The 21,014-nt window shown below is 31.9% G+C and overlaps 1 protein-coding gene across 1 annotated transcript in view; it reads left to right on the plus strand.

Annotated features, from left to right (window-relative positions):
* The window catches only part of Ten-a (Teneurin-a transmembrane protein), a 562,968-nt gene that overhangs the window by 341,193 nt on the left and 200,761 nt on the right, over positions 1-21,014 (plus strand). The window contains 2 exon segments of the mRNA XM_089172952.1: positions 4,065-4,103; positions 4,106-4,139. Of these exon segments, the coding sequence (XP_089029078.1) occupies positions 4,065-4,103; positions 4,106-4,139 (73 nt within the window).

The following is a 21,014-nucleotide window of genomic DNA, read 5'->3' on the forward strand; positions in this document are numbered from 1 at the left end:
TGGTTATTAAGTTAATTCTGATAAGAAAAAATATTTAAATAAAATTAAAATTAAAACATATAATGACGAATTATTGAACACGAATAAACCGAATGTTCTTTCTGTTATTATAATTAATTTTCATATACTAATTTATTTAACTGAAAATTTACTTTATCTTAAACACACTGCATTAATAGCTTTCATGTAAAAATCTAATAAACGTAACGGTGTACGATTTTAAGGGACATTCACCACAGTAGGTATGTTGCACAGAGCTTAAGTACGGTAGCAGTTTCATTTGCGTCTGACAGCTGTCAATTTGTATGCTTGAAATGACAAAGACCATGGCACCGTTACTCGATGTTGGAATCTGTCGGCAAGCCCTTCGTGTTTCTCGGAAATGATCGCTTTGTAGTCGAAAACAGTGGCCACTGCCTTGTCAACTAGAGCTCTGATTATATCAAACGTTGATATTGAACGGAAATGATGATAAATCGATCATTAAAGTAAGAAAAAAAAATAATACATATACATATAAATATATATTAAAAAAAAAAACAATAAAATTAAAAAAAGCAAAGCTTTCTTATTTTATTTCGATCGAGTACTTAATAATTTTTTTTTTTTTTTCAAGCAAAACTTTTGAACATTAGCCAATTTGTAATCTTTATAAATAAAAATTCAGTGTCACATTTTTGATTGGTTGGAGCATCCTAGTATATATATATATATATATATATATATATATATATAATCATAAATTGTAAAATATTTTGTTTGAAATAAATTTAAAAGAAAGAAAGAAAGAAAAATAGTATTCGTTCAAGGAAAGTTTCAACTTTAGGGTTCCTCGACGATTTATTTCCCGCGCAAACGGCGAATGCATCATTCATCGTCATTTATGCGAGAAAATAAAGTAAAATCCTTGGAGAGAGAGAGAGAGAGAGAGAGTGAAAGAGAGAGGAGAGACACTTCTCTTCTCTTCTATCTCTCGAGGAACTCTCTTGACATGGAGAAGATTTCGGAAATCTGTAAGAATAGAAAGGGGGAAAACCGAAAACGCGAAAGATACTGCAACCCCCTTCTTTACAGCAGGGTACTAACGTAAGTCATACTTTATCTTCGAAGTGAGGAGAATGAGTGGAACGAAGAAACGATCTTCGAAACTGTAGACAATGACAAATTGCCAAAGAAAAACGGGCCGAATGAAAAGAGAAGAGAAGTTCGCGAAACGAATAACATCTCTATCAACTCATTCCTTTATTCTTCTTCTTCTTCTTCTTCTTCTTCTGTATATGTCGCGTTGGGGAGTTTCTATTTCTTTTTTATTTTTTTGTTAACTTGATTTAAAATCCTCCTTCCCTCTCCCTAGACCCGTCCTCTCCTACACCCCCATCGTACACCCACCCACCCACCGTTATCCCACCCAATCTCTATTTTTAAATTTATTCTCTTTCTCTCGTTTAAACGTTGAACACAGGAGTTATTATTATCGTTCGTTTGAATTTATAAAGAGTCTCCAGCACTATAGTCTGCTTTTCCTAGAGATATTCTCCGAACTTGTTGATGAAATTCTAATGTTTTATCCGTATAATCTACGCGTTGAAAGAGACTGCAAAGTATATATATATATATATATATATATAGGTACATCTGTAAAGAGAGTAAGAGAGAGAGAGAGAGAGAGAGAGAGAAAGGGAAATAGGGAAAAGGGAGATTATGCTGTCACCAACAGTCAGAGGAGGGAGCCTTACACCATTGTAAGTGGAGATTATAGACTAGGAAAAAGCGTTTCGCGTTCTCGTAGCAAAATGTTCGTTTCTTTTGTCGCTACTCGACGCGAATGAATTTTCTAAAATGAAAAAAACATAGACACGGGGGGCTTTGGGAGGGAGGTTGCTGGTGGTTGTGGAGGAGAGGTTGGAGGAGAGGGTAGATAGAAGGGGAAAAAATTAATCGTCTTTCTTTCGAAATCATTCTATTTTCTTTTCTTAAGAACAAAGGAATTCCTATGATTAAACGGTAAATACTCGAGATTAAGATTTTTGTCTTTTTGTTTTTCCGAAAAAAAAAAAAATGCAATTATATAAATTCGTTCGAAATAATATATATAACAGTGAATCGTAAGAATAAGCGTAAATCGTTCCTCACGATTCATTTTTCAATATAATTGATATTTAATTACAATGCAAAAATTTCACAAAAATTTAATTTTAGGATTATTAAATAATTATTAAATTGATATAAATTTTTTTAATAGCAGAGAAACATTTTATTCGCTGAATTTGAATGAATATTCTTACTTATGCATGAATTAAAAATAATACACAATTATTATTTTTATGAGTAGTACCTCCTTGACTCCTCGTAATGTTTTAAAATGATTGAACGTATATAGCTAAACCAATTTTTTTTTTAAATATTTATATCAAATATTATACTTCTCTTTTAATAAAGTGCTCTTATGTAATAAAATATGTATCAATTTTTCAGATTAATAATCCTAAAAACTATATTGATTGCTTTTAATTTGATAGTGTTTATACGAATATTCCTGCAACTTAATATATGTATACATATGTACATATGTACACATATAAGATGAAGAAGCCTATAAAGAGTGAAAGAGATATAGAGTCTTTAAGTGCTTCTCTTTCTTAGGATAAAGAAAATATCAACCCCCTACCCCCTCTTCTAATATTTCCGAAGGAATCGCATCGATCATTTGATTTGACGGGAAGAAATTTCTTAATATTAGTCGATGCTAAAAGTTGATCGATACGTTCTTCGCGTTGAGTTTTTTTTTTTTTTTTGTAAGACGGGAGAAAAAGGAAAAATATAAAAATCGTCGTAGTAGTCGTTGCTACTCGTGAAAAGTTTCGACAATTCGTCTCTCGTTTTTTTTCGGCGGGAAAAAAGAAAAAATACAGTTGAGCAGACGGTTTCGAGAGCAATGGGGGTCGATAAGGGTTAGGATGAAGAAAGATAGGAAATGAGAAAGAGGGAAAGAGAGAGGGGGGGGGTCAGAGAGGGGAAGAACGTCAGTGCCGGTTACATTAGTCATGATCTCATTAACTATACAGATAAAAGGAAGGTAGTTCGCGACGTCCCATCAGCTAGAATATGCATGACGTTTCGAGCCGGTAGACCCAAGCTTATACATACATATACGCACGAAAAGATAGATAAAAAGAGTGAGAGAGAGGGAAGGAAACGTAAATGGTAACTTTGACCTCGGTATGTAGTATAGTCATAGTCATCATAGTTGTCGTCGTCGTCTTGATAAACTAGATGAAGTAAAACGAATGATTATTTAGAAAGCAGTTAACAAAGTATGATTCAAATCATTTCTTGAATAATTAACTATATCTATTTTTGCATATGGTCATTTAATGTTAAATTTTTAATTGGTGAGTATTATTATTTGAAAGTATCATTAATTGTTTAGTATTAAAATAAAATGTAAGTATTCTTGAAATTTTTGTTATGACTTATAATAAATTATATTAATGTAGAATCGATCTATGTATTGTAATAAATATTAGGTATTCGTGAAAAAGTTGATCGAAGGTCCTACATAGTTCCATTGCGAACAATTGACCCAATAAAAGTGTGACTTTTAAAAAACATCATTGACTATTGTGTGTAACCAAATTATCTGTATTCAGTAATTATATTTAATTTAATTTAATTTATGTTATCTTAAAGTGAGATATTTAACTGGGTTGGCTTGAATCCATTTAGAAAAATAATGTTATTAATGGTGCAAAAATATTGTTCAAACTAGTCATTTAAATTAAATATGAAAAAAGTAAATAACATGTGAATTAGTAAATGTGTTGAGAATTTTACATGACTTATTTAATTACAAAATTGATAAGAGAATATTTCTTTTAAGACTTTTATATCTGAAGTTACGTTAAATAGAAAGATAGAAAGATAGAGAGAGAGTGAAAACTCTAAGAGAAGTTCGCAAAAGTCAGAGGGGAAAGGCAAACGTGTCATCCCCTTTCGATAGACGACGAATTTCACTTTACGTGGTGGCATGGTATTAACGGCGAACGATTTGGTGCATGTTGCAGAGTACTTGATGTCGGGAAGTCCACGAAGTTATCCGGCACGATCCCCGGGGTAGCTTCCACGCCAACCGTGACCAGGTGAGTTAATCGACCTTCTCTACGAATTTCCGTCGTCGATGGAAACTCAAGCAGAATTTCGACGTGTATCGTGTTCCCCGTGTACGATTTGTTCACCGTAATGTCCGTATAATCCTAGGAGGAAAAAAAAGAAGGAAAGAAAAAGAAAAAATACCCCTTTCTGTAAAAAAAAAAAAAAAACAAAAAGAACAATTATCCTTGTGCGTTCCTTTTCTTTTTTTTTTTTTTTTTTTTTTTTATCGTGAATTTCATTTCAGTGTCGTATTAATACGAGATTAACATCGAATTTTGTCTCTCTCTTTAGATTTTTATTTTATAATTTATATGTTTGTTTGTTAATAAATATAGAATAATTTTATAAATATTATAATTATACTTTTGATATGTACGAAATGTCGAGTATAATTTGACTAACTAATTAAGTATTTGATTAAAAATACTTACAAAACTTGAAACTACGATTTAAAGATACTACGATTTAAATAAAATCATTTTTTTCTTTTTTTTTCTTAAATATTGAAAATGTCGAACTCGAATTTTTCTTCAAGTATATTTCTATACTCAATTATATTTTTTATGTATCTTCAATCTTCCTTCTTTTTCTTTCTTTCATTTTGTACTTTCTTCATTCGGGGGTTTCTCCCAGTCGCAAAAATCGTTCGATTCTCGTCACTGATGCGAACAAAATTTCAAATTAGTACGGCTTTTTATTCTACCTCGTTACCGTTTCTTCGAACGCGTTCTTCTACTTTTGCCGCCAAGTAGCCCGGTGTGAAATTTTACTACCCGATTATATCCCCCTTTCGTTTAATGGCACGTGAACTGACTACTCTTTGCTGAGGGTATTTTTAAGCTCTCCACGAATCTTTAGTTACGAATGATATCTTCCTTTTATTTCTTTTTCTTCCACCCCCCTTCAGTCGCTTTCCTTCTATTTCTTCCCTTTACTTTCTCTTTCTATATATACAGGTAATTCAACTTTTGTAATTCAATTTTAATTCCTATTTCATAAATGAAAATTATTACGATTATCTCATTAAATAAAATGAGTTCATAATTTAAATAAAATAATAGATTTTTTTAATAATATCATATCATTTATTTTGTAATTATTACAGATTAATTTTGTATAAATATATTCGTGATTTTATTCATAACGCGTTCTTCTGTATATGTACATTATATTTTTATTTAACCAGAGAACCGAATATACTTTATATTATTTAAAAAAATTAATATATTATATATTATTAATAATTATATTATTAAAATATTATTATATATTATTAATATAATTTATAATTATATAATTATATATATATTATTTAAAATTAAGTTATTTATTATTTTCAAATTATATATAAATTATTTATATAAATTAAATATAATTTATTTTTTATTACAAATAAATTTATTTATATATTATTAATTATATAAATAATTAAAATTTATAAATAAAAATTATGTTTTATTATATAATTACTATTTAAAATTAATTATATAATTATACATTATATTAATAAATTATATATTATTTAATTATAAAATTAAAATTAATATATTACATACTATATAAAATATATATATAAATATATAAAATAAATTTATATATAGTATAAATTATTATTAGTATATCATAATTATAAATATTAATTACAATAATATATTAATAATATATTTTTTATAATATATACCTATCTTTAGTAAGACAAAACAAATTAAATATATTATGCATATATATATAAAATATATTTCTTTGGGAGCGGTGGGGAAAGAAATGAGAGAAAAAAAATAGGGAAATATCTCAAAAAGAAAAAAAGAAATTTTGGTGTCTATCAAATAGAATGAACACGCAAAGATGGTGGAAAGACGACACATTCGTGTTGGGATCGAATCTTGCTCAAGAGAGCGAATCCCAGAGATCAACGGTGGATTTATTTTCTTCTCTTGAATTCTACTACGATCGAGAGTACTGGACAATAGGCGCATCGCCCTTTGCTACTCTTCTTTCCCTTCCCCCTTTTTCCCGTTTTTTTTTTCTTTCTTTTTTCTTTTCTCTTCTCGTTGGTCCCATCGTTCAGTTCTTAAAGTACGTGTTCCAGTCTCTCTCTCTCTCTCTCTCTCTCTCTCTCTTGTTGGTGGAATGACGTAGAAAGGAAGGACCATCCGTGTCACCGGAAACAGCGGGTCAGCGAGACGGAAGGTACTCTGTTGCTGAGGCAACGGGGCTAAAAAGAACACTCGTTGCTTGATAAAGAAATAAAGGAAAGAATGATAAAGAAATAAAAGAGAGAAAGTAACACAAGTTTCTTCTTCTCCTTTATCGTATCATTCTTATCTTTTTTTTCTCTCTCTCTCTTATTTTCAATGTTATTTTTATTTTCACTTTATTCCAATTTTACGTTCGTATTATCATTCCTTTTCTTCCTTTTCTTTTAAGATTAACTAATGACCATTCGTTCTTCTCGTTCGTAAACAACTATCAACCAACATTCTTGAGAATTTTTAATATTATTCAAGAGACATTTTTAATCAATTTTACTTCTCGTATTTCCCCCCCCCCTCCTTCACTTTTTAATTTTACCGGAGATTTGAATTTAGTTTTGGTTTTATTTTTCTTTTCTTTTCTTTTGGTTTTGCCTATTTTTTTTTCTTCTTCTACGAAAGTATACCGTTTACATTTATCTTCGCTGTAATTATAATTTCAAAGGATACCGTAATTATATGTTTTTAACTCATTTATTTCGCATTTTATCAAAAACTCCCTAATAAGTTTTTTTTTTTTAGTAATAATTACTGTTTGTTATATCGTGTACTTTTCAAATTAGATTTATTTCTACTTTAAAATGAAAATAAATCATGATATACAAATTTCAAATGATATTATTAAGTAATGTCTGTTAAAATGATAATTTGTGTGTTTAAACGATCCTTAACGAGCTAGAGAAGATTAAAATTAAAAGAAAAAAAAAAAGAAATAAAGAAACGAGAAAATGGTAAGAAAGTTCTTAACGAAATATGAAAAAGGAAACTTTACATGAAGCTGAAAATCCTTACAAACGAAGTACTATTACTACTACTAATACTACTACACTAGTGGTACGGGATATAAAAAAAAAGCTCCTCCCTTTTGCACTTTCTTTGGAAAATATCAGGAACGGCATTGTCATGTTTTACACGAAGATGGCCCTGACGTTAGAATTATGGTGCACGACGATAAGACTCAACCGAAGATTTATCGCTTAACGCTACCGAAACACGATAGCCGTTCTTCTTCTTCCTCTTCTTCTTCTTCTTCTTCTTCTTCCTTTTATTTTTCTTTTTATATTTTTCTTCTTCCTTCTTCTTCTTTCTCCTAACGCTTATTCTTTGTTCCCGTAAAACCGTGTGCTTGTCTGTGTATCATTCGGTACTCTTTTCAACGTTTTCTACCTTTTTGCCTTTCGGAAAGAATTTTTACCCTGTTTACTCAATCGACTTCAAGCATTGGTATCACCAAGCTCTCTCTCTCTCTCTCTCTCTCTCTTTTCCTTTTCATTTTACATGACGATACCCGCAAATTGCTATCGATACTCGAACGAAAATATATATATGTATGTACGCATGATCGTTTCTTCGATTCGTCGATAAATGATATTGCAAATAACCTTTGACGTTTAGTAACTTTCATCTATATAAGGCATTCAGATTTTTTTCTTCTTCTATCGTCGTTTGATATTTTCATTTTTATAGAAAATAAACTAATCATAATTGAAATATAATTTATTAATTATTAATCCTAACACGGTTATTGTTTAGAAATATATCATTAATACACAAACATAATTATACTTAACTTATTATATGTTAAATTCCATAAATGAAATAATACACATAGATAAAATATATAATAATAAATAAAATATTAGAGTAATAATATGAATATAATATTTCGAATATATGATAAAAACATTAGTTACACATTTTAACATTGATAAAAAAGGTTTGATATCAGCCTACTACTATAACGTTTTCATTTTCGAGGGATAAAGTTACCCCCTTATGAACTTTTGCTAACCTCCAACGTTTCCTTCGTCTACCCGTACCCTCTCCCATTTCCTCCCACTCCCCCTTTTTACATCTAGCACGCTGCGATTCTCGTTGCAAATATGCCTTTGTCTTTTCGTACCACGCCAAGGAGAACTATTTAAATGAATCAACATGGAAACCTTAATCTCAGCCGACGTCTTAATCCCAGCTTCAATTTGCACAACCCTAACCAACACCCCCTTACTCCATACTTCCTCCTTTACCTTACCTTCTCTCCTTCTTCTTCATCTTCTCATTCTTATTCTTATTCTTTCGTTGCCCACGTTAAACTTTCCTTCTGTCTTTACGAACCGGACCCCCATTTCTTTCTCTCTCTTTCTTTTTTTTTTTTTTTTATTTTTCTTTTCATTTCTTATTTTTCACAGATAAAAGAGTACCTACTCTCTCATTCTTTATTTCTTTTTCACTTTCTCTTTCATCATTTCCGGCCCCCGCGGCTGGGTTTCTTTCAAAGAATCACTCGTACTACATTATTTTTCTCTTTCCCCCATAACGTAATTAATGCGTCTGCGAAACTTTTGACTATGTAAATTTGACTTCAATACGAATCTTTTTCTAAATTATGTATTTTTGTTAATTAAAGTAACCGATATATAAACAAAGGTGTATAGTAATTATTAATGAAACATTTATCTAAACACGTGTTTCTAGAAACACGTAAGATTATTCATGAAACTTGTTCATCTTTAAATATAACTAAATATATCTGTCATTTAATTTTTGATAATTTATCTTATTTTTTAGATAATATATTACTAATTCTCTTATTAGATATAATTATCGGTAAATAAAATTAATTAATATTCTAACATAAAATGAAAAACAATGTCATGTAATATTTGTCATATTAATGTCGAAAATAACAAGGATAAAATCGTTTATGGCCTATTAGCCCATCCAGTTGGTAGAGTTTCGAGTAAAATAGTTGAGGAGAGAGGGTGGAGATGACTTGGTGTGAAAAAGGAGGAGGGAAATAAAGGAAAACCGTTCGACGAAAAGGGAAAGTTCGCTTGGGGTAGGGTGGAAACTCTACAAGTTGCGATAGAGAAATAGAGAGAGAAAGAGAAAGAAACTCTTTAAGTACACTTTCTATCTCTTTTTTCTTTCTCTCTCGCTCTCTTTGAACGGATGTCGCCACGCAAGCGAAAAATATATCTGTAACAAAAGGGAACAACCATAAAAAGACGTACAATGGTGGTGGTGTGTTGTCAGTGAACACAAACTCGTGTTAATTTTCGACCCTCATTCCCTTAACCCCCCCCCCCCCTTATCCTCAGGACTCTTATTAATTAGTTGTAGAATCCTTATCGGACACTTTGGTAGTAATTGACCAGTGGTGGTAGTAGTGGTGGTGGTGGTGTTAGATAAGAACGTGAAAAGTTAACTCGGCGTCGTATTATCTTAATTTTTCGACTGTTTCGAAACACTAACGGTTTTTTTTCTACTCTGTGTTGTTAAAAGAAGACAAAAAAAGGGGAGGATGAGTAGAAATGAGAGAAAGAGAGTAAAAAAAAAAAAAAAAAGGAGGACGAGTCGTCGTTAATGTTTAATAATGAAAAAATCTTGGTGGTTTGGTTCGCGTGACAAAATGCGATACGATCGGTAATATTTTCGAGCAGGTGTTGTGCCTGCACGTGCTCTTTTTCTTTACCTTTTCCCCTATCTACCTTCTTCCTCACTCTTTCTTTATCTTTATGTTAGCAGGTGTCGAAAGAGAGAGAAAGAGAGAGAGAGAGAGAGAGAGAGAGAGGGTTTATTCGTGCTGCGTTATGCGAAAGAAACGAGAAATATCCGCGGATGGGCCAAAAAGTATTTCCGATCTTATCGAATCTTACGATTTATGGACGTTGAAATCTTTTTCGAATTATACTCGCGGCTGCTTCTCTACGATTCGTCATCATTTTTTCTTTCCTCTCTCTCTCTCTCTCTCTCTCTCTCTCTCTCTCTCTCTCTCTCTCCGTTACTCTCTTTCTCTTTTTCTTTACCCCTCCTTAATCTCGATGCTGCTTTCGACTTGATTTTATTGGATGTACCTCTATATATATATTATTTCTTTTTCTTTCTCTTTCTTTCTCCTTCTTTATCATCGTACCAAGCGTATATTTTCTTTTCGTATTTCGTTGAATCACCGAACAATTCTTTTCTTTAAAAAGTGGAAGGAAAATGATGGCGGAGTTTGAAGTACGTCTCGAGAGTATAGACGTATAGAAAACGGAAAGAATCTGTGTACTTATCTATATATATATATAAGTCGTATGTACGTACATACGACTTCAAATTGTCTCAAAGAAAGAAAAAAAGAAAGGAAAAGAAAAAAGAAATTCGAAATCGTTCGAAAACGAAGCAAAAGAAAAAATATTTAAAAAATAAAAATCATCTACTCTCATGTTATAAAAAACGAAGATTTAAAAAAACATATATGTAAAAATAATGAAAGATAATTATTAGATAATCTCTTTGGAAGGGATATGCGTTAACTAAAAATTGCTAGTGGAACATTTTCTAAAGGTATGTAGGAAGGTAAATAGATAGGTAGATAGGTAAAGGTAGAGGTAAATGTACGTAGGGTTGTTGAAAAGCCAGCAGAAGTAAAACACGTACTGGTAATGTTATAGTAGTATTAGTGGTGGTGATAGTGAGAGAGAGAGAGGGAGAGAGAGAGAGAGAGAATTAAAGCGAGAAACTGGGTCGTCGGGTTCTACAAAGAAGAGACATGAAAGTCCGAATGACAGTGCTCGCATACCGACGAATTTGCATAAGATGCTTCTCCTTCTAAGGGTGAGAAGCGAAGGTAAAAGCCGTAGAGAAAGAGAATTAGAGAAAGAGAAAGAGAGATAGAGATAGAAAAGGAACGAGTGAGAGATAGATAGACCATTCGTTCAGACCTCGGCGCATATACCAACCCGCGTCTTAAACCACCGGATTTCAAAGTGTCGGTGCAAAGGTAATCCCTTTTATTCGCACTCAAATTCTCAAAGTTGTACGAGACTCGCGAGAGCAGCTTCTTCTTCCTTTTTTTTTCTCCACCTCCATTCCCCTCCCTTCCATCCTCAACCTCTCTTTATCTGTCCCTTTCTCTCTATTTCTCTTTTGCCCTTTTTCTTCTTCTTCTTCTTCTTTCACACACCTTCCATTCTATATGCCGTTTTCTATCTTTCCTGCCCCTCCCCCCCCCTCATTGCATGGTGGGAATATTGTCTTAGCACCGGCTGAGATTTATTGCGGTTCTTCAACACTTAGATACTTCACAGCTATGTATCTCTCACCGTGAACTCGATTCCGACACCTGACCTCCATTCGTGAAAGCAACCTACTTGTTAAACCGTACGAGATAGGAAACTTTTGAGACACCATCGCTCCGAATCTGGCAGCTAGCAAATTTTCTACCAACGTTAATGTAAAATCTCTAATCTTACGGTGTCAGCGAAATTTGATAATTATATTGTATACAATCGATGTGACACTTTTCTAAATTCATCAGAATAGCAATAAATAAATTGATAAGCTAATACATATATATTTATTAATTTGATTTGTGATTGTTCGTTGAATTAGTATATCATTAGGTATTATCATTGTTAAAACATGGATTTATTATTAATATTATTATTATTATTATTATTATTCGTCGTAGTCATCGTCGTAGTCGGATGTACGAACAAAACGAAAAAATAATACAAACGTAATTATAAAACGATAATTAAAGTCCCTCCCACCTCCCTCACCCGTCGGTTGCGATTCTCTACCTATTATTGGAATTAATTACGATGATTAATCGAAAACTGCCTGCTGCTATCCTGCCATGGGGGTAGAAGGCGATTAACAAAAAGTCATTTTAACGATATTTATTTTGCGTATTAATAGCAACCCGTAGTGCTCTCTCGTGCGCGTTATTACGTCGATCTCTTTTATAACGTACGCATACAAATGCATCATGTCCGGATATACGTGTGCTTTGAGGGGGTGGTAGTGGGGGTGGAGTTAGAGAATATACACATATGTACGTACGTTTGAACGATAAGTAATATTCGAAAGATATGATTGCTCTCGTGAAAATAAATTTCACGAGATATCTCGAGTTACTCTTTCTCTCTTTTCTTTCTCTTTTATAAGCGTTCCTTTTTCCCCCGATAAATCTTAATTCCAGATTCAAACGACCTTTCCGAGGAAAGTCAAATCGACGCGACGCGGATTTACACGAATAAAAAAGTTCTAATGGCATCCTCCCACCCTTTTTCTCTCTTTCTATCTTTTTTCTCATACACCCACACACGTTCTGTCTAACTCACACAGGTAGTATTCGATCCGGTTATAAAGTATGGAAACGAAGTAAGAGTATAGAATGAAGAAGTGTAAGAAAGATAGATAGATCTTTACGAATTTCTCGCTCTCTCTCTCTCTCTCTCTCTTTTTCTTTGGTTGAGCTTCGAATGAATATTGTAACTCATCCTCTTTTTACGTAAGTAGCTAAAACCGCGTAACCGATGGTAACGGTTTAAACTTTCGTAGTATAAATGAGAAATCCATCGTATATCACAAGCCTCATTGTGAAATATCGTCAATATGCTATAAACTCTCTTCGCTTATCTATTCTCACCTCGTTCGATCGAGAATCGTTATTACCTAGGTGAAAGAAGACAATGAATGAGAGATATCAGATAAGCCGTCGTTAAAGTTTGACTTGCGTTTAAAGCTAACGCGTTTATATTTGAGAATGTCAGTATATACATATATAAAAGGTTGTATTGATTAATATACATGATTAAGATCATATAATTTTTGACATCAACTATAAGTAACATATATTTTACATTAAACTTATATAGATTAGGTTTATTATATTGTAAAAGCTTGTTGAAAGCGTCCCTTTTATCCTGAAAAACTTCCCTAACCATAAACCTTAATCCTTGAACGAGTATGCGTGCGTGCCGAGTTTTGCGATTACAGTCGATACTATGTTAAATAGAGTTTATGCAAAAACTTTATCTACATGAGACATCGGATTCGTAATTTAGAGGATTGTCGACTACTACTGGTTAGTAGAGTTACCATAATCCGAGAGGTAAACGGAATCCTCTAATACGAACACGAATCGACGAATGTTTGGTTTTAATCGCATTGGTTAACATTTGTAAAAGGGTATCATTCATAATAGTGCATACTATTTTTCATCGTCGTTCCTATTTCTTATAACGTGAATTTTAAATGAAGTTATTTCATCGACTTGGAAGATCAATTTAAATGTATCGTAAAATTTTGTTTTCTTTATCATTAATCAAAAATATTCTAAATCCGATTTTATGTAAAACACATGTCTCGTTGAAATATTTCCTCCTTGTTCATTTATTTTCACATCTTTCCCTTTTCACTTTAATTTTGAATATAGAATGATAACAAAGTTAACCGGAAATAATATTTTACACTTTCACCGAATATCTCATATTCATCCTTAGAAATAATGAATTTTTGTTTCTTTCTCTAGTTTTGCCATGAATTACCACGAATATTTACTTACGGGTTCTCCTGCGAGAGAAACTTAACGACCGAGATCAAAGCACGAGCTTTCGTCGGATAACTCTCTTCGGGGAAGAACATTTTCAGGATGGTTTGACGAAGTCCGAGAAAGTAAATAACTAAAAATAGTATATCACCGTGAGAGAGGCGACGTATTCCTTCAAGTATTTTCTTTACTTTTATATATTCTTTTTTTTTTAATCTTTTTTTTATTTTTTGTTTGTCTATTCGTTCGTTCGTTCGTTCGTTCGTTTATTTGTTTGTTTGTTTGTTTTTATTCTCGACCAATTTCCTCGTTAATATACCCAACAGATAGCAAAAAATGATAAACTTAACGATACGAAAAAGATAAATCACGACGAAAATTGTCTCACGGAAATAATAAAAACGATCGTACATACTTATACACACACACACACATCTTTTAACACATATATGTATATATATAATTAAAGAAGCGGCAAGATGGCAAAAGCTAATTAAAAATGCAAATTAAACGCTGAAGTATATTTCTTTTTGAATCCCCTCAAGTAAAAAAGGAGGGGAAGTAAAACGAAGACGGAAAAAAAATAACAGTGAAAGAGATAGAGAGAAAGAGAGAGAGAGAGAGAGAGAAAAAAAAAGAAAAGGTGGGATATTTCGCGTAGGTAAAAGAACGCGTAGGTAGTAGTACCTTTTCCCCCTTTTCTGCCTTTTGAAATCCTTCTTCTTCTTTCTGCAAAAAGAATTTATACATCTCCGGGCTTGCAACGTCGCCTCCGTTCAAAAAAAAAAATAAAAAAACAAAAAAACAAAAATAGAAGGAAAACAAAAATGTGGAAAAACAAAAGAGTGAGTGAGTGAGAAAAGTAACAACAAACAAGAAAATAAAAGAGAGAGAGAGAAAGAAATAAAGGGAAATTGTAGAAGGGATGAAGGAGAAGAAGAAGTATAAAGACGAAAAGAAAAATATTACGATGAACAAGGAGAACGAATGAAACGCACTTTGTGAAGAAAGCTAGAAAAACATATATATATATATATATATATATATATATGTGTGTAAATATGTATGTATATATGTATACATGTGTATAAAAGTACTACATACGAGTTACGATGCGTGCGACCTCTCCTCTCGTACTAAGAAAAAGCTGAGTTAGCCGAGTAAGAAAAAGAAAAGAAAACGAATAAGAGAAGTCTAGAGATGGTTGGAAGGGATGAAGGGAAATATGGGGTGTGGGGAGTTGGAAGAAAACGTAGGACGAGATTCGCAAAACCTGATACGGAATACCGTGGAAAGAAGAAGGAGTCCTATTCCCTCCTATTCCTCCCACCACAACCATCACCACAACTAGGTGGGGAGGGGGTGGCGCACCCTATTTCACCCTCTTTCATCCCCTCTTTCTCTCTCACTCTTTCTCTCGTATGTCTACAGCGGTAAACTTCCTGCAGTCAATATTATCATTCTGCCGGACGTGAAACGAAGGAAAAAGAAAGACGATCGATATAACGCGGCGAGCATTCCCGACGGTATTTGCGACATCGCAGACGTTCGATTCCTCGACTACTACTACTACTCGATTTTAGATTTCTTTCTTTATATTTATTTCATTTTTTTTTTCTTTCTTTTTCTTTCTCCCTTTTTTCATCCTTTGAACTTTCCAACGACGTTTTCTTAACGAAAAGATATTACCTTTCTATCTCGTTCTGTTATTATTATTATTATTATTATTATTATTATTATTATTATTATTATTATTTTTGTTATTAATTTTTAGATTTTTTTCTTCATACTTATCTTAGGTAATTATTTCTTAATAATAGCTATTACTAAGTGAACAATTTAATATAATGATATTAGTATAATACAATTGATGCGTGTATTCGTATTTATTATTTAATGATTTTCAAATTTTTATATATATATCAAATATTTTATATAATATTCTTCTAATATATTAAAATATATTATGAATATTGTTAAAAGATAGATTCCTTTTTTTAATATATTATATTTTAAGTATTTATAGTAGAAACAATAGGGTCTTTCAACGTTTTGTGGTTTGACCTTTTTCCTAGGTAAAAGAAAAGAGATATACAGTAAGAAACCATCCTTTTTTTCTGAAAACTTTTTTTTCCTTCCTTCCTTCCTTCCTTCCTTTTGCAACTGTTCAGAGTACTACGTGAATGTAACGAACGAGCGTCACAGGTTAACGTAATTATGCCAGGCGAAATAAAGGAAATTAGTTCGCTTTAGAAACGTGTGCAGGTTAGCTGCAGGCACCACCGCCACCACCATCACCCCCCCTCCTCCTCACCCCTTATACTAACACGTAACTACCGTACTACCATATTAAGTTCTTTTTTAGTTTTCCTTCCTTCTTCTTCCTCAAAACCTTCCCCTCTGTCTTCTGTCCCACCCTTTCCTTTCCTTTCCTTTCCTTCCTTCCTTCCTTCCTTCCTTCCTTCCTTGTCCTCGTCTCCTTGTCATTCCCGTTTTGTCCTTTTTCTTTTTTTCTTTTAGTCATGTTCCTTCTTCTTCTTCTTCCTCGTATTTTTCCTCTCTTCTTTCATCGTATTACGCTAGTTTGTGTTTTTTTTTTTTTTTTTTTTGAGAAAGGGATGGTTTCTTTTTATTGTAGAATAACTCATTTGTTGCATGTTTGAAAATTTGGTACAAGAATTAATTACACCGTAACCGTAACGAAATTTTTCGCAAGATAAGATAACCCTTAAGAGTGTTTTATGGAAAAATTAAATGGTTGGCTGCTAGTACTCTGTCAAATCTAAAATTTGCTCATAAAATTTGTCGGAATAAATAATTATGAACATAATTTTAACTTTCTTCTATCCATAATATCGACAACGGTTACTATAAACGTTTGTACGACATGTAAAAAAGTCATTTCTTTCAAGAGTTAATTAATTTTCTTTTTCCACAGAGCACATGTTTCGCGTTAAACTTTTTACTTAAAAAAAAAAAAAAAAAAAAATTGCATATCGTTAAGAAATAATAAATATATGTAAATATAATAATCGTCATCAATTTAACGTAACATTTTATATTTTATTATTAAAATGATAAAGAAATTACATTCGATGACACTCGAAGTTTATTGAAAAAAAAAAAATAAATAAATAAATTCGACGATTTAACCTTGAATGAAAAAAGAACAAAAATCAAGTTTCAATTTCACATCAGATCGTAACTTTATGTCGTCCTAAAATCTTGGATTTAAAATTAAAGAATAATTTTAAGAGTCGAGTCCGATAATACCACACATAATTGCAACGTGTCTCGAAATGCGAATAAATAGAAAGCCGGCCAACCCATGAAAGAAGCCTGGACTCATAATAAAACGTTATTCCGTTCTGTTATAAAGATACATTAGCGGTATTATTTCATACCTAGCAGCAACTTACTCTTGCTTTTCCTTCTTAGAGGCCATTATTTTACTCGACAAGTACGTTCTCCGAGACCGTAACTTTTGCCAGATATTAGCCTCCATTTTCACCCTAGGATATATCGCATATATATATAAATATATATTTATATATATATAGTTATATATACTTATCGGAATCTAAACGTAGGACTATACATATTAATACATTCTTATATTACATGTAAATTTAACCCTCGAAGTCATCACTGCGCATGTGTGATAAAACAATTACATTAGAATGCAAAAAAATACTAAAATTATAACGTTGTAATGTTAAATACTCTTTATTAGGAATATTATTACCGTTGCACACATACACAATATTCAGAAAGTCATATAAACAACATTGCATAAAAGAATTTTAACAGAGGACAATCTATCAGTCTGAAGGTAAATTTCGAAGCGGACGGTACTCCAAATATATAATTCGAGCTTTTAAACATCAATACACATTCCCATTGATTAATTAACAATTATTTTAATACCCTAATGCACTCTACCCATATTAGAATAGTTATTATACAGAGTGTTCAAAAAATACAATTTAATATTTTTATGATATATAGAATACACTGTGTACCGATCAAAAAAGTTTTATTACATATATATTTTGTTAGTATTATAATTATATTTTTATTAGATATATATGTTTCTTAAAACAATGTTACTTCTTTGAACTAATACATAAAACGTGTTTTATCTTATTCTTATCTGGAGGTCAACCGTTTTATCCGTCTATCCTAGGTGTCCCTGTAAATAAGTACTTTATCGAAAACTCGTTTATTTTATGGAGGGGGGGGAAGCATAAAAATAATTCTATCATCCTTCAATAATAACATTATTTCTTATCTATATCGTATATTATATATAACATAATATTATTTTGATAAGAGAAAGTATATATACTTAGAATAAAAAATTTATCTTTAGAGTTCGTATAAAAATTAAATAATAAAACAATCCTTGTGCGATATTATCGTTTCGAATCATTAAACCATGAAAATTCAAGGAAGACAAGACTCTTTTAGGGTGACTTCTGAACGATTTAGGAACAGACTCACTTTACTCCCACGCGTCGTTAAGTCTTACGACTTCTCTCTCTCTCTCTCTCTCTCTCTCTCTTTCATTCCTTTTTTTTCCTTTTTCACACCGAGTTTGAACGAGAAAAGTAAAAGCAGAAGGGTAATCTCCATGACACGCGCACACGCGTCTCCTTGTCTGTTCTCTTCCTTGAGTGATGACTTCTAAAAAAGGGTCAGTATTTTTTTTTTCTTTTTTATGGATTGAAAAAGACCAGAGAACGAGATAAAGATCTATAGGATTATTTTCAAGTGGTTCCATTTATTTCGACGTATATAGTATATACAGTGTCAAGAGCATAGATGATATTTTGAAAGCATCAAATGGATTGACCTAATCTATCTATTCCTTTCTCACGAGTATCTCTTCAGGAATATTTAAAATATAATGTAATGTTGGTTTAAAAGTAACATTTGGTTCAACGTGTGTTCGAAATAAACGAGAACGAAAAAGTTTGAATTCAATGAACGAACGTTGCTATTACAATACGTAATTGATAAACGCGCGCGACAAGTATATTTGTAGTTAATAAAAATTACTCTGATTAACTCGTTCAATAATTATTTATTATTATGTATAGAAATAAATAATTATTTTATTTTACATTTTATATATTTTTTTATAACAAAAGTTCATATTAATATTACCAGTTAATCAAAGTAAAAAAATTGTTCAAGTAAACCGTAAAGATTCTACTGTATAGGAAAACAAAATATATAGAATAATAATAATTATTATTATAATAATAATAAAATAATTATACAATCTACATGGGATCGAACGAATTTTCTATTATAACAAAAAACGAAACAAAACGATATAACAAAACGAAAGAAAAAATGTATATTATTAGCTCGAACATTTTCTATAGAACGACATTAACTTTTACGCATCGTCGGAACAACGACGCGGCGTTTCGTTAACGTTCATCCGAACTAACCAGAGCTTTTCAAAGCCCGCCGTTTAATTATTTTCCGAGTATAACATAGCACACAGCATGGCAAGCAAGCAAGCAAGCAAGCAAGAGCAAGCAAGCAAGCAAGAATACTACCAGGCAGGCAGGCAGGCAGGCAGGTACGTCGTCGTCGTCGTCGTCGTCATCGTCGTATCGGCGCGTTTATATTTTCGCTAATTATTATTTTAATGAGGAAACATGGAATAGAGGGAACGAGAAAGAGAGAGAGAGAGAGCGACAGAAAATGAGAGAGAATGAATAGCTAGGCATTTTCATGGAAAGAACAGCGCGCCAATCATCGTGTCGCTAAAAATCCACCGATAATAACAAACGGGATCGTTAACGTTGTCGGTAACTCTCTTTCTCTTTCTCTTCTATCCTCTCACTCTCACTCTCACTCTCTCTCTCTCTCTCTCTCTCTCTCTCTCTCTCTCAAACTCTCTCTTTCTCTTTTTCTCGGGTTATGTTTTTCCAAAGTCAATTTTTGCCACGCTATTATGAAAAGGTTGTTGTTAATCGCACAACTTAACCGTTCTCAACTTTTCTATGATTTATTTATTTTTACTCTATTCTACTTAACACACACAGTGATAAACAAATTGTTCCTATAAAGATCTTTATTTTTGGTATTAGATATAATTATTTAAATAACTATCATATTATTTAACATTATTTAATCTTTTTCTTTTACGAACTCGTGTCAATTCTTTATTATTTATATAACACTTTATTATATTATAAAATAATAACAAATAGATCATGTCCTTTCATCGTTTCTTTGAAGTCAACAACATACGGTTTTAATTTTTTGTTCTTTTTCGGATTGGTCACACATTCATTTTACTAACCACCTTGCATGTAATTTTATACGAATTTTTGAAATGAACAAAAAAGTAATATATGAATTATTATTAGATATATATATATATTTTAATATAATATTATTATCGGCGTGTATGTAAAATTCATGAAAATCTTATAATCAAGCCATAGTTTGCGCACCACTGCTTTGCTCCACTACTCTCTGAGAGAATTACGAGTACGCGATCGAATACGAGCTCGTTAAACGAAATTATTTCGAAGATTAGACCTGGCCGAAACGTTATACCTACGCATAACGAGGACAGATAATTAGCGGAAGGCACGGAATGATCGTTAATTGCAGAATGCCCGGACGGACGCGTGCATATTAATTGGAATTATAACTAGCTCTGGCTAAAGAGAAGAGTGTAGGTATGACGATAGAGAAAGAGGATGAGGTTTATAATAACAGTGCTATGCAGCGTTACATTTTTCCTTTTTTTTTTCTTTTGTTTTTTCGTAAAAAGTTAAAAAGTAACTAACGTTTGACGGTCCAGATGATCCCTTTCCTTTTTTATCTTTAGTTTTAATTTTTGTTATCGTCAAAAGCAACACAAACGCTACTTTTTCCTTCAATTATCGTTATTAAAAATAAATTCCTTACGAAGTAATGATTGACCAGCGTTTTATAATAATTCGATCGATAATTCAATTTAATATTGAAAATTAAGCAAATTTTAATATAGTATGATAGAGAAAATGAATATTTTAATCTTGGCTTAAGCAAAGTACTAACCTTATTCTCCCTTATTTTTTTTCCTACCCTCGAATTAGCTCGGATCCTACCAATCGCATAATCCTTAACACGTTTTTCTCGAAATCACCTTTACGTTGTCGAAAATCGAGTTTGAGAAAGCTCGTTAAAGCGAACTTTTGCGCGTGCCTCACTATACCCATTTAAATATATAAATATATACACATATATTTATGTATATATACACACATATG

This window comes from Polistes dominula, unplaced genomic scaffold (genome assembly GCF_049000335.1).
Source record: "Polistes dominula isolate Pdom_NZ unplaced genomic scaffold, Pdom_raw_medaka contig_28, whole genome shotgun sequence".
Taxonomy (NCBI): Eukaryota; Metazoa; Arthropoda; class Insecta; order Hymenoptera; family Vespidae; genus Polistes; species Polistes dominula.